Source organism: Apaloderma vittatum, unplaced genomic scaffold (assembly GCF_000703405.1).
Source record: "Apaloderma vittatum isolate BGI_N311 unplaced genomic scaffold, ASM70340v1 scaffold4984, whole genome shotgun sequence".
NCBI lineage: Eukaryota > Metazoa > Chordata > Aves > Trogoniformes > Trogonidae > Apaloderma > Apaloderma vittatum.
Window position 1 is genome coordinate 42,829 of NW_009710829.1, and position 15,442 is coordinate 58,270.

Genomic DNA, 15,442 nt, shown 5'->3' on the forward strand with positions numbered 1-15,442 from the left:
GAGCACCCCAGCAGCTCGCCCTAGGCCTCCGAGGCAGCCCAGGCTGGGGGAAGCCACGCTGGCAGTGCGCCATGCCAGCCCCTTCCCAGCCTGAAGGCGCACCAGCATGGAGTGTCAATGAAAGACAAGGGTGCTCCTCAGTGAGTAACTTCACCGAAAGCCCCAGCAAGCAATTTGCACTGCTGCTTAGGATTCCTTCATCACGTGTCTACAGTGCTCCGCATTCTACTTCTTGAGCTTCCCTCCTAAAATCTCTCTCTACCCCCTTGGGAAACAAATTTAAAGAAAACATTTCTGAGTTTCTGAAACAAAGTCTGATTAAAGATGCCTGTGCATTACTGCTGAGATGGGACAGCCTACAGTCAAGGTCACCCAGCAACATCCATTACAAGATCCTGGTTTCAGGAGTTTGAGAGTTGTTGGATTGACTGCCCAGGCTGAAAGTTTCCATAATGGATGCCTGTCTCAGGGTAAAAAAGTTAAAACTGGGCAAAGGAAACACTTATTGTTCCCTTGAGGCAAGCTAAATAATAGATCCTACCTTGTTTTGCCCATCTTCTGAAATTCTTACACAGCTTCAGCACTTCACACACTGCAGAGTTCACAGATTATAAATTTGGAGAGCAAGAAATAGGATTGCTCAATAGCAGGGATTTTTCTCTTCCAGTGCCTGTGTAAATCTACGAATATCTGGCCAAGCTATGTACCCTTAAAAAAGCTTGTACATGTTCAGCAGCAGAGACTTACACCCAAATTCCCCAAGGTTGCATCAGGAACAGATGGGTTTATCTCCTCTTTGTTTTCTACAAGCCAAGAATTTCTCCACCAAATAAGCAAGCAAGCAAGCATACTCCAGTTATGGTAGGTAAGGCTGATCAGGAATTGTTCCTGTTACTCAAACCAAGAGCAAGATGCTGTTTGTCCAGTGCTCCAAAATTTCTGCAGTTTGTGCCCAGACAGGAAAGCAAGTTAAAGCCAAACAATGAGGGCTGAAGGCCAATGGGGCAGATCAGCAAAAGACAATGGCAGTCAAGGATAGGTTTGTGAAACCATACAAATAAATAGTAACAGTAAAAAAATCAGCCTGTGCCAAGTGGCTAGAGACTGAGTTATCTGTGACTAATTGGGTATTTGTTCAGCTATAGAACAGCAATCTAACACCAAATCCCGCAACCCTGCAGCAAAGCCAGGAAATTACAAATCTTGTCTCATTTGCACATACCACAAAGCTAGCAAATAATAACAGGAAGCAAGGCGAAAAACTGAAACACATGTTGTATTCCTTTTCTTTGCCTTCTTGCCAGAGACATCCAAAAGCAGCACAGTTATTGAAATCACAATCCCTGTAGCAGACTTACTGTTTGGGTTTGCAACTCCAGAAACAATGTCTTTGCTGTCGGGAGCAAGGGCGCCATAATTCGCGTGGTGGTGGTGATGACGGTGGTGATGGTGGTGCCTTGCAGGCATTTTGGTGGTATATGGTGTTCCACCGTTCTCCTCAACGTTGAAGTGATGCAGATCACTGTTGTTCAAGGGATAGCTACAAAATAAATTCAGTTCAAATTAGAGCAGTAAACAGCAGGACAAATTGTACTTTTGGAGGGATAGAATGCAAACACTCTTGGGAAAAAAAATGCATAGCTTTTTTGTAAATAGAATTTTTAACGTGGTATATCCCAAATCTTTACAGTGTTCTGTCAACAGGACAGAGGTGCAGGACAAAGCTGAGAACAAAAGATGTCTCTGCTTGTTTGACATGACATTAATATCAGAGTTATTTTTGATTTTACACACTATACAGTTTCTCCTAGACTATTATGCTGAGTAAAATTCTGATGTATGGAATATGATCCTCAAAAAGTCAAAATTTGCTCTGCAGGAATTTGCACCTTTACCTGGGACAGGAAAGTGATCAGTCAGCAAACAGTAACTCCTCCTAAGTGAATGTGTCAGAAGAACAGACCAAGGAACAGTCCCAAAATAACATTACATTTCTGAGAAAGTTTGAGCCTCCAAATAATGGTGCAAAATAGCTGCATAAAAAAATTGTGACTTGAGACAAAAATGGAGAAAGATCCCAAAGGAAATAAAAGGTTTTATAGGTAACAACATACAAAATAGCATTTGTTCAAAAAGATTTCATACCTGTGCTGTTAAACTAACCAGAAGTTTTTCTGAGTATGTTTAGTAGGGAGACTAACTGTTGCCAGTTTACAATATATGAAAAAATGAAGACACACTCTAACTCGCAGGGTGTCAAATGACATTGTTGATTTTCTTCAATAGTTTTAACTGATGCTGTTTCAGTTTATTGTCTGAAATGACGATGAATTTCTAGAAATTGTGTTTTCTCTCCATGCCAGCAACTAAAAAAGACTGAGATAACTTTACATAGTTACTGCAAATGCCTCAAATGTGCTTTCCTCAGTGGAGCGCTTAAAATTTTTATAAGGTTTTAACTTATTCTATGGTATTGCATTAGACAATAGCTGCAGTAGATCAATTCATTGCCAGAAAAGATGAATCTCCTGCTCATTTGAAAAATGCTAAAGAAATTTTATCTTCAGCTGCATGAGTTTTTGGTTTGCTTTTATTACCAACAGCAGTTGAAAACTTGACAATATGGAATAAAGACATACAGAATAATTAAAGGAACAATGAATAAATCATACCTAGCTACTCGCTACATATGTTCTCTGAAGAGTACTTACTGATTCAAAGCAAAATTAACCAGTCATCTGCAAATAAACACATCTGTATAATTTCCAAACATACGCCAAAGCATGCAACTCAGTACATCATTAATAACCGCTGTGTTCTTAGTAATAGCTTCTGACAACATGAAGCTTCTGTCTGGGTAGTAACTGAATAACACTTCTAACGCTGGTTACTTTTTGAAAGTAGGAGGCGGAGAGAGGAATGTTAGTGTATATTAATCTTGACAGTTTCCCGGCATGTAGCGATGACTGCCAATAAAGGCACTTCTGATGCCTTATTTGCCTTACGGAAACAATACAAATAGGAGTCTGATTCACAGGGGACTGCTTTGGTGAGCTCAGATAATCCAGGACTGGTTTGTCTTCTGAAACTGCACTAGATCTTCACTGTTGTAATCAAATCAAGAACGTGCCTGCTGGGGGAAAAATGGTACGTGCTAATGAGACTGCATGCTAATTGTAACAGCTATTCTGCTCTCCCCCTTCAAGTGCCAGGGATTGAAATGACGTTTTTTGACCAAGAAGATAGATGGGTTTTGTTCACAGAGCTAAAATATTTATTGGAAATAAGATTAGTTTTGGGCTGGAACTTCAGCATATCCTTTTTTTTTTTCCAGTCAATGAATCAATTTTTTTTCAAGACACAAAATCCCATGTGCTTGGGAGTTGCTTTCTTTTCACCCACTGGTAGGCTGATTTAGCAGATTTTTACTGGTCTTTTCGAAATGAATGAGATCACACTAAATATTTACATTAGCTTCTCATATTGCTGTGGGCATGAGGTAGCTTCTGTGCTAAAATGGGAATGAGATGAGCATTTGAATAGGCCCAAATGCCTCTGGCATGAGGTCAAACGTGCACTGAATTCTCCAGATGTATTCCTTGACTGTCTAGAGAAGAGTGTTCATGCCATGTAAAATTCAAGAAGACCGTTCCTTCAGAGAAGTAAATCGCTAGCCCAACAAAGTTGATGTTCGTATATGCACTGAAATCCTTGTCGACACTAAGTCACAAAGCTCCAGTCAGGATGCCAACACCCAGGGCGCCCACTCTGATGTGAAACGCCGTGTAAGAACGGCTGGCCCATTTAAAAGGACATGGTCCTCTGCACTTTTCCAGGGTGATAGCAACTAATACAAACTGAGGCAAACTCATCTCAGTGGTCAGTCAACTCTTGCACTTCTGATGGATGTGGGGTTGGGCTGAGGAAGACTTTTGTACCCACTAGACTGATGAGTTACTGAACAATCATAAATAGGGCTTGCAGCAGCCCCAGAACCTGTCTACTAGAACACATGACAGTACCCCCCAAAAAATATCATAAGTAATCCAAATCCCTTTTCTGTGTACTCTCTACTATATAATTTAGGGGCACATTAGACAGTGCAGTTTCTACAAGGTAACATCATTATTATCATATATAACATCTGCTTTTCACTTATTTTTCTGCTCTTCCACTGTCTTAGATTTAGAGACTTGAGACTTTTCCCATCAATACATCTTTTTGCCATTATTTTTTCTTTCTATCACTTGCTTCTATCTGGTTTACCTGAATAGCTAATATGTTCATGCATCCTTCCCAACTCATTGATACAAATAAATCTCTTTCAATGAATAGATTTTCTGACCATATCCTAATCTAGGCTTTCATACTTATTCCCCAGACACCGAGCAATGCTTTCAGACTACCTGCATACATGGAGAAGTATAAGTTTTCATCTTGTCTCTTGTATTTTTCTTTTAGCTTCCTAGTATGTCAACATTATACCTTTGTATTACCTTTTAATAGCCAATTGGCTGTCCCACAGGTTTCCTCTTTTTCCTCTGTTATTCACCCGAGCAGTTTTCTCAACAAGCTCTAACTGCTTCCTACACAATCAACTCTCATCCTTCAAGGAAAATGAGGCAGGGCTTTCCTACAGGCCATTATGTAAAGGAAGAAAACATTTCTTCCTTTTCTGTCCCTCCCTGAGGCAAAGCACTCACGAGGATTCAGTTATGGGAGGGTGAACCTTGAAAAAAGCCACTCAGAGTTCACAAGACACTTAGTTCTGCCTTTAGCCTCAAACTCACATAATTGCTTTCTTCTGACCAGAAATGCAGCATGCTGAGGAACAGGGCAATTAGCAGGTATCTTCCGATTACTTCTTCCATTTTTAAAACTTTGTTTACATTGCCCTTTGTCCCAATTTTATACTCCTCACCCTTTGCTTTAAAAGTTATTTTCAGCTGACATTTTTGTTTCACGTGCTCCAGCCATCTACTACTTTACCAAACCGTGCCTCTAGTACACAACTCACACATACAACAGTATTAAGAGATCATAGAAAAATGGGATATTTGAAAGACTGAATTACCCACAGTTCCCCTCAAAATCAAACTAAGCAGGTCTGTGTTACCTCTCCTGATTGGCTGAACTGTATCTTCAACACCTTCACTAGCAGAGACTCCACGACTTCCCCGTGCAACTGATTTCAGTGTCTCGCTATGCCTACATTTAAATTTCATTTATCTTTTCTCAGTACAATTTTCTCTCCCATCCATCACAGACACAGTGAATAGGTTATTTCTTGCTACAGAAACTTGTGTTTTTGAAAATGTCTCTTTACATGTCCCTTTCGCAGTCTAAAGAGCTCTGAATTGTTCAGTTGTCCCTCACCGGTCATGAATTTCCTACAGCTCTGATGGGTCTCGCCATACTTATCTGCCCAGCTGCCCCCTGCTCTGCCTCCTATGCATGGTGCTCGGAAATGAGCACCCCATTCCAGCTGAGGCCAGGAAAATGCATTGCAAAGAGGAAGGGTTGCTTCCCATGTCCTATCGGATCTACTCCCTTCTGTACAACGGGACATGACACTTGCTTTTTCCTAAATAGCCTGGGGTTACTGACTCACGCTCAACTTCTGATCCTCAAGAATACCCCATCCCTTCCTAAACTGGCCAGGTTTCCAGCCCCGACAACCTCAGCTGTGAGGCAGGTTACTCCCATGTGAAAGCACAAACATATTCCCATTCCTCCTGAGCTGCATCCTAAACTTTCTCACATGCTAGGACCATAACCTGTTCAGGACTTCTTTCTCATGACAGGCCTGCTGTGAGAGGACTTCCTAGCTGGGTGTAACCTGTTAGTGAAAAGAGATTTTTTGAACAATTAATCACCTTTCCATGCCACTGTCCCAGCTGCCATCCTGCATAAACATTTTTCACCTGTGCCCCAGAGCAGGCTCACTCCTGCATCTTGTCCGTGTCCCCTTCTTCCACGCTTTTAGGCTTCTCCCATCTGCCTGAAGTCACATTTCAAGAGGAAACAGTCGCGTTCTCTTCTCTCCCCCTCTTGGGGAGGCAGGTGGGGCAACAGCAGAAAGCAGGCTCAGACTGTTGTGCCTCTTGAACGACTCTGCATTGAGTTCAGCCCCTCCTTGCTATAGCTGAACAGTGCTTTTAAAAAAAAAACATGTAGACTTCTAGGTCTGGTCATGATAAATAACCTTCAACAATCACGACACCCACCTCTATTCTTTGCTTTGAACACTGCTTCTGCACCAAATCACTGCAATTTTCTAATACAAATCCTCAAAGTTTACACAGACATCTTCACAGCCCCTTGCAATCCCTCCCCATCTGCAGCCTGGAGCAAGCCTGACGATGACCTGTGCATCTTCCGGCAGCTCAAACCTCCAGTGCAGGCTCTTGTGCTGAATGTGTTGGGAGGCTCCTCCAACCACTTTGCTCCCCGATAGGAGACATTTCATCCATCTCAGTATTGTAATAATACCTTCTCCAATATTGAAATGGGCTTCAGATGTGCTCCCAAAAAGCAGTCAGTGGACCTGTTACAGAGTATGTTAACGTGTATGTGTATTAACACATATGCATGGAAGTGAGACTCTCAGAAGCCTAATGAAAGCAACCATTGGGTGTGAAGCTTCAGCATGGCAGCTGAGGGGATGAGACTTAACAGCTATGTTAAGCCAAATATTAATTTTTCAGGCTTACTCTCTCCCTTTGAGAAAACAAAACAAAAAACGCTGGGTTTATTCCCTGTCTATGCTTCAAAAGAAGTTTAAAAAGCCCTGAACAAACCCAACTGAATTTCTAGAGAAACTTGCTATACTCATGTTTAGAATCTCACATACCTCTTGTGTTGCTAGAGCATGTAACAAGGCAGAGAAAGAGTAGAAATTCTGCATACTTTGGAAATTTCCCTGTGGAGAGGAATGAAGAGGAGATGGGGGACAGGAAGAAGATGGTGGTCTGTGTGAGTATCAATTCATGATCAGAATCATTGGATTGAAACAAAAGACTTTGAGAGAACTGACCATTAGACAAGAAGGAAACACAGACCATGGTAGGAGGACTCCTTATAAAAGAGATATGACCAAGTTTCATTTTGGCACCCAAGGACTGGGATACATAAAAACAATGAGTGTTCCTAAGTAAAGAGGGATTGGGATCACTAAAATCAGCCTGTGGGTTTTTTTGGTGTTGTTGTTTTTGTTTTTTTTCCTGCACTATGTTAACAAGATGTCTTTGCTGGCCAGAACTGGCTTCCTAAACTGGGAAAGGTATAACCAAAGGTGACAAGCACTGCTACGCTTCCACGCTCTGCCCTGACACCACCAGCTGACAGGAGAGCTGGCCCATTTGCTTCCTGGTGAGGGGTCTAGAGAACAAGTGTTATGAGAAGCAGCTGAGGGAACTGGGATTGTTTAGTCTGGAGAAGAGGAGGCTGAGAGGAGACCTTATTGCTCTCTACAACTACCTGAAAGGAGGTTGGAGGGAGGTGGGTCTCTTCTCCCAGGGTAATAATGATAGACAAGAGGAAATGACCTCAAGTTGCACTGGGGGTGTGTGTGTGTTAGATTAGATATTAGGAAAAATTCCTTTACTGAAAGAGTGGTGAAGCATTGGAACAGGCTGCTGAGGGAAGTGGGGGAGTCAACAGCCTTGGAAATGTTCCAAAAACATAAAAATGTGGCACTTCAAGACATGGTTTAGTGGTCATGGTAGTGTCGGGTTGACAGTTGGACTAGATGATCTTAGAGATTTTTTACAACCTTAATGATTCTTTAGGGAAGGCCTGGGAAGATGCGTTGCAGGTTTCTCTCCCTCTTGCCAAGAACAATCAGCAGCCCCCTCTGTTCCTAGGGACTCCTCAGAAGGCAGAGCAGGCAGCCAGCAGCCTTCTCCCAGACTGACAAATTGACCTTGGAAAGAAAGAGAAAATGGCAATGGGGAAATACATGTTCAGAAATGGTGATGGGAGTGGGAAGAATTTCTCCTGTAGGAGATAAAAGCATGTGCAGCAGCTTCCTGCTTTACAAGATGCTGAATTAAGCTTTGAAGCAGGAGTAATCTGGAATTCTCCAAAGGAAGAACAGCCTGCAGCAAAGCATGTTCTAATAAAATACCAAGAAACGAAGCCATTGTCCTCACAGATTTCACCTTATCTACATAAAGATCATTAAAAAAATACTGCCTTGCAAAACTGTCATGCAAAATATGCCTGCTGGGGGACTAAACTCACTTTTCTTCATTTACAAATGGTTTTAATTAATGATAACGATAGCTAATGATATTTAATCACCTGCCAAAAAAAATTCATTGTCTCAGATGTCCTTGCAGATGAGAAAAACTTTGAAAAGCAGACATAGAATTTTCTAAGCCAGATGAAATCCTCCCCCAAGTCAGTGCTGCCTTCCCCTTTCAGTTAGAGGCAGACAACTTATGCCTGTCCTTGAGAAATAGAGCAGCTTGGGGCGGGGGGGCTAACCCAAGTAAGCTAACTCAGGTTAAAATAGGAGCAAAACTAGGAGACTATCTTAAGTCTCTAAGACCAGGTTGCTAGCCTCCTACAGCCTTTTCCACCACTTAAACCATTCAACACCTCAGGTCCTGTGAGTTAAGTACATACCTGTCTCTCCCCTGCCTCCATACCTGCCAAAGCATGAAGACGGAGAAGCAGGCACAGCTCTGAGCCTTAGCTAGCAAGAAGAAGTTGCTGGACACAAGAGATGAAGCGTAAGCAGCTAACAAATGTTCTCTGAAGGACTGCTGGATTCCACAGGCAGTTATGGGAGAGCTCCATGAGAAACAGCCAAGCTTCACACATCACTTCTTGGTGAGAACAACCTTGCAAGGCCAGCACTGCCTACAAAACCCTGTCAGTAATAGTACCCAAGATCCAAGCTACCGAGCTAGAGAAATTTGAGTATGCACTTAGCAAAACTGGGAGCAACGTGTGGGGAAAAAAACAAAGGTAACTGGCAGGAGACAAGGGAAGGGAACAGGAGAATCCATGTGTATCAGAGAAGAACAAGCAAGGGAAAATCGAGAGAGAGGCAGAAGGGACCACCCACATGTAAGCAAGCTGCTGGTCAGGATCATTGGCTGATCAAGCTAGGACCACTGTAGTCTAGGCTGTTTTCTTAACTGTAGTCTTATTTTCTGTGGGCATGTATGCACACGGGATTGAACTCTCTGTGCTGCCTCATGCTTGTGTGCTGCTGTTTGTGTCTGCAGGTGCTGGTAAAGGCACCGCCCCACACCTCTGTTGTTCTGCACAGCTGGCTGAACACGTGCTCGATGTGTATTTACATCTCTGGAATAAACGCTTTGCATTTCTACAGCCTGGCCTTGGAAACCTGGTACTAGAGCAGCCTCACATCTAGCAGATCAGGAAGGTGAAATCACTTTAGCCTTAAAGACAGTCCACAGGATTTTGGCTTCCCTTAACAATATGCTCCCATCTGACAAACTCTCCTTCCTGTCTCTGACCCCAAAAAGCTGAAGTTCCTTGAAACAAACACCCTCCACATTTTAAAAGAAATTAATCCAACTGTAGAATTTTCATGCTTCTAAATTATTCAGATTCTAAATACTGCTAATACCCTACAGAGAATTATGCAATCTTCTGAATTTTCAGTTATTTGCCATAACTTTGAAGTCCAGCGTGAACATATCTGACACCATTGCCACACACGACTTGAGTTTAGGTTACAGATTTTTGCCCTTTTAACACATTACCTGTAAAGCCACTAAACAGGTATGGTGTACAGCAAGCGAAAACTCTTATCAAGGCAGGACAGATTTTTCACTTAGCTGTATTACGAGTCTCTATAGCAGATTTCACTGCTTTTCCTTTTTCAGTTCCTCTCACTGCATATTCCACTGTAAAACTCTGCTTCTCCTAAACCTTCTACTTGAGCTTTTAGTTTTCCCGGCCCATTTTTTTTCACCCAAGCTCTTCCTGACTTTCTGCCTGACTCTTACACTCCTACTGATGAGAAACACTTGGCTTGGGGACATCACGATGCTGGCCTTGTTAAATGCCATTAAGGCCTCAAAATTCAGGGGCTTAGCCCTGGAGACGAAAAGAAACTCAGATACTTTGTGTTATCTGTTTAGCTACTGAGTTCATTTCCATGTCATGACACAATCTAGAGAGCACGGCAGATGTACTAATGTTTTGTATTTCTACTTCTTCAAGGTTCTCAAAATGGCTGAAACTGGTAATGGCAGGTAAACCATTGTGATTAGAATTCCACCACAGACTGTTATGGATTTAGTGAGCAAAAATAATTCAGAATTTGCTTACCTCAACTTTAATCGTATTAGATCAGTACCTTCCTATTACTGTGGCTATTTATTTCATTTTCTCCAGGGCACAGAAAGTAAAAGATGTTCTTCATTGCCTCACTTTAAAAAGAAACCCAAAAAATGGGTTTTATAATGTAGCAACATATGACATTGTTAAGCCGGGAACTACAAGTTTTCCAAACTGTTCCTGTATGAAATATTTGTTCTTGCTTAATCCAATACATCTTCATCTGTGATAACATGTAGGTTTTGCTGTTTGATAGTTTAAAGCTGAAGGTCATACTACTAGCATTATGAAAAGGAAAATGAAAAAAAACAATCAAGCACATTACAAACTTAAAAGATGGAAAGTACGAAAACCCCACAAAAGCACAAACATAACTGTGGTGGCAATTTGACAACAGTAACCTAGAGGCATTTCCGTTGGTTCCTCAATAGCCTTAGCTCAACATTTATCTTATTTGTAAATTGGCAGATTCCTTAGTTCTCAGAGGGTGGGATGACTAAGGCAGTCATCATGAATGCTTCTTCTGCTAGAGAGAAAACGAACTAGATTTCGAAAGACACATGCAACAGATCATGGACGATAAGATGCCACCAAACCAAGAGGGGCAATCCCATAGAGTCAAGAGAAAGCCATTATTCCAGAAACAAAAAACAAAGAGGTAGCACCGGGGCTAAGATATCAGGCTGGTGGAACTTCCCATCCCACCATCTCCATGTGTCAAGTCTACCAAAACTCTATCTGAAAACAAACAAACAAAGCAAACCCAAACCCCACCATCTTTCAGAAAGCTAGAAGGGAGATACAGTGTTTTTTTTTAAAAAATCACACCTTTTCCTTCTCTTCAAATTTGAAGGTATATTACATTAGAAATTAAAAGCAATATTCAAGTTATGACAGATATGCTTGCATTTTCTCTAGCAACCTACTAATACATATAGTGGACAGTGTACAGAGAGGCTTGACTCATGAATTTTACAACTAAATTCAGATTAACACTCATAAAATCAACTGTTTGAAAATAAGCTGGTTTACTTTAAGGGACCGTCATGAAACAGTCATTAGTAAGTAGACGAGAGCAGCATTTAGTTTCGAGAAGGTTTATTACTGGAAGTGATTCATATCAAGGGAGAAACTCCAGCTGAATTAAGTTTTTATCTTTTTTTTTTTTTTTTTGGTAACACAGCAGAAATAAGAGCAACAGCACACTCAGAAATGAAGCCTGTTTGGTCAGTAACTCCAAGGCACAACAGCACATTGAAAACAAGGCAAGCCAAACAAGGTCTTCATCATTACCACATATGGCTGTGTGCTCCATTCCTTTTGTGTGTTTTTTTTCTCACCCATTGACTAATACTTGCTTTGTCCAAAAGCTACATTTTTTCACATGTCTGCTGCCTTCTGAGAAAGGAGGACTGATTTTCCTGCAGGCCCTTTGACACTAAAACTTCAGAGCTGACACTAAAACTTCCGAGCACGTATAAAAGCACTGTGTTTTTCCATGCAGTTGCACTTTGACTGTAAAGTAGGAGAACGTATTCTGAAATAGTTAAAAATCTCAATCCTCACCCTGTAGCACAAGTTTGGTTAGGGTGCAGAGGCATGACCAGCAGAGTGCTAGTTCAAGATGACTCTCAGAGAAGATTCATGGCTACCATAGTCTTAACAAAAGCAGCTAAGGTCTTGGTGGATCAGGCTCTTTTCAAGGTACCATACACAGTCTAAGATCAATTAAAAAAAAAAATTCATTTCCTATTTTTTGTCCATCAGTGCCAGCTGGTCTATAGCAGCTGTCTCGAACAGTCTCTTTGGCTACCATTAGCAATGCTGCAATGACAGCATTCCCCTCTAAGTCTGCTTTCCTTGGTCCTCCTTTGCAGAGTAAAAGGAAAACTACTCAGCACCAACAGCATTTACAGAGATCTGGTGTGTCAGGTTAGATGGATGTGTGTGAAAACTTCTCTCCTTTGAGCTAGGTAGTAGTAGCCTGCCTGCTTGATACACAAACTGGAGCGACTTGTGGAAAACCTCCTCTGAAAACATATGACTGCAGCACTGAACTGTCGTCTTCCTTCCCCTCAGAGGGCTCCATCTAGCCAACTTTGATGTCTGAGAAGCAAGTGATATACTCAATTTCATCTTTTCCTGTCTTAGACGCTCCCCAGCTCCTTTTTTGCCAGCAGTTGAATTCCATTTTCAAAATTAATTGCAAACTCTAACACTCTTCCTCTTACAGGCTGAAGAGACGTCTTCTTCAACATTCATCCAGAAGGAAAGAAAAATGACATCTTACATCACAAGGCCATAACATATGCTTTGTTCCCATCCACCATGTGAAAAAGTAATCCTCTTTTTGGTCAATTTGCATGCGGGTTCACTGACAAAAGGGTCTGCAAGGACTTGTTGATTCTCTTCCTTAAATGTGTAAATCCTGGACTGCCACCTTTAGAAACACATTACAAAACCTGATCCCTGTGTTCATTTTGCCTATGATTCACATCAGCTAAACAGCTGGAAAAGAAAGTTTAATGAAAAAGCCCACACTGAAAAAATTTAGTGGACTCCAGTGTAATTTCTCAGATGCTGAGCACTGTACTCACACACACTGCCCCCCCCGTCCCCCAGAAGCTGATGCGAGGATGGTGTTTGTCACTTGCAATCAGATTACAGAAGAGTTTCTAAATCTATGCTGGACTATGTAAAACGATTTCAAACTTGCACAACGAAGAGACTTCAGAACGGGGTGGAGAAAGCTTGCACACTCAACACAAGAGGTACCCCTGAGAACATGCTTCACCCAGATTCAGAAGGTGGCATCTCCTTCAGGCTGTTGGCAAGGCTTTTTTTTTTGTTTGTTTTAAATGACTTCCCAGTATATTTAGAACACATTCAAAATGCAGTGATTTCTCTGTACTTAGAATGATTGAATAATATGCTCTTTGGTAAAAATTGTGTGGCATTTCCTCATGAGGAACTCCTCCAAGAGAGAATAATTTAGCACAATATATAAACACTCATATACCAAGGCTACCAAGTCCCTGTAATGAGTTTGTGCAGCTATAAACTAGCTGTGGCTTCCACATCCACGATGTAGTATTGATTTGTATTGCCAGAGCTTTCCCAATAGTTTATTTTTAAACAAAAGGTGCTACTGCATTTAATGGCTGAGTTAACCAAACATTTTCCACCTTTCTCCTCTCTCTCAACTCCTCACGTAATTTGTTTTTCACCTGCAGTGTTCGGTGTTGCTTCAAAACATCACAAGGCCTGTATTAGTCACTTGTTAAAAACAATAATTTGTAGGTAATAAGCATGCTAATTTTAGAAAAAAAAACCTCAAACACAACATGCTTTAAAATTAAAGAAACTTATTTGTATTACCCTGTCCAGATGGATACTACCCATTTTCCACCTTTGTTCAGCCAAGGTAAGCTGCACAGGTCGGTCACAGCAATGTCATGGTCAGAGAAGAAACAGGGCAGAAATGCTCCCTCTTCCCAACCGCATCCCAGCCCATTTGCTACAAGAAATCAACTAAGACTAAAGCAAGGAAGGACAGAGAAACTGATCTCTTCTTACCTATCTGATCGCTCAGTGGCTTTTGCTGGTACAGATTTCTGCAGAGAGCAAGGAGGATGAGGGATGAAAAATTGAAAGGGGAGTGCAGAGTGCGTGAGCTCCTTCTCCAGAGAAGCAGAAAGAGCAGTGCTTCCCTCCAGGTGACACACACACACTGCAGAACACACAAATCCCACAGGTTGCTCTTCACCTGCGTGCAAATTTTCTGCACAAGGCTTTTTAACACTTAAGGACTGGTTAGGCCTTGTGCTGTCTTTTGTTGCGATCTGTGAGGGAGATCCCTCCCTCAGAGCACCTTCAGCAATAAAATCCAAACCACAGATAACACATGACAAGGAGGAACACTGACAACAAATCACACAGAAGCCAATGAAGTTATATGACAATAACAATATTGTATTATGAACGTAGGTATGGGAATCACAAAGCAACAATGCTCGACTTCAGCATGAGTATTCAAAAAAAACCACCTCATCCAGAGGGCATTCAGAGCAGCACCTAAACTAGTCTCTTGTTCCAATGGCTCCAACAAAGATTTCCTTTCTCAAATAAAATGATGCTGAAACAGAGGAAAAATAGTCTAAAGAAACTGAAGTCAGCCTCTGTGATTACCCACCTAAGGCTTACTCTGGCCTTAAAATTGCTTTATTGCAAAATTGCTTTATTGTTTCCTCCCCGCTACAGGCTGCCCTGAAAACATGGATCCAGCACAGCATTAAGAGATTCCAGGGCAAACCAAGTCCTAGAATAAGGTGTATCACATCTATCCACCCTCCTCCAAAATCTTGTAGAAATAAATGGATGATAGCCAAAACAAGAAGAGTGTAAATTTTTATTTGTACTTAGCACATACAGCGAAGATCAAAACAAATATTAAAAGATAGCATTTGTAAACAAATATATTCCACAAAAAGTTTTACACTATCAAATTTGCTCTGAAAATATTCATAATTATAGCCATTTATAAAAATGAATTTATCAAAATCAAGTCAAAAACTACTTCATTTTTAAAATATCTCAAATGAAGATTCATTCAGTCCAACAACTTCATAAAGACCACAGATGTACAGCCTAATTAAAACAAATGCATGAATGATGATGGCACTACGATTTCCAGTTAAAAACAACAACAAAAAATAAAACCAAAAAAAATTGGCAAGTGATCAAAATACCAGCCAAGCCTATATAAAGACCTAGGTTTGAAAAATATACATTCAACTCTGCAAACGTCCAACTTAAAAAATATAGAGCTGTTTCACTGGATCATCCTCAACTTGTCGTGTACCGATTATGAGCTGTGTTTTCGGATCCACTCTGACAAAATTGATCAGTAGGTAGTTTTATGTGATTGTATAGTTCACTTTCATAGTCACATTAAAAATAAGAAGACAGCAGCACCCTTTCAGCAAGGATTCACTTTTAACATTCTTGCCTTTATAGCAGCAGATATGGTTATGGGGAATGCTACTGATATAATCAGCAAGTAAAAAAAAAAACAAAACAAAAACACAGTCTGTGACGTCTATTATAGTGTTCTTTCCCT

General features: G+C 41.1%; 1 protein-coding gene across 1 annotated transcript in view; it reads right to left on the reverse strand.

Annotated features, from left to right (window-relative positions):
- The window catches only part of EPB41L4B (erythrocyte membrane protein band 4.1 like 4B), a gene marked incomplete at both ends in the record, with an annotated part of 60,381 nt that overhangs the window by 14,236 nt on the left and 30,703 nt on the right, over window positions 1–15,442 (reverse strand). Inside the window, 2 exons of the mRNA XM_009867395.1 lie at window positions 1,359–1,527; window positions 7,963–7,998. Of these exons, the coding sequence (XP_009865697.1) occupies window positions 1,359–1,527; window positions 7,963–7,998 (205 nt within the window). The remainder of the gene's footprint in view (window positions 1–1,358; window positions 1,528–7,962; window positions 7,999–15,442) is intronic.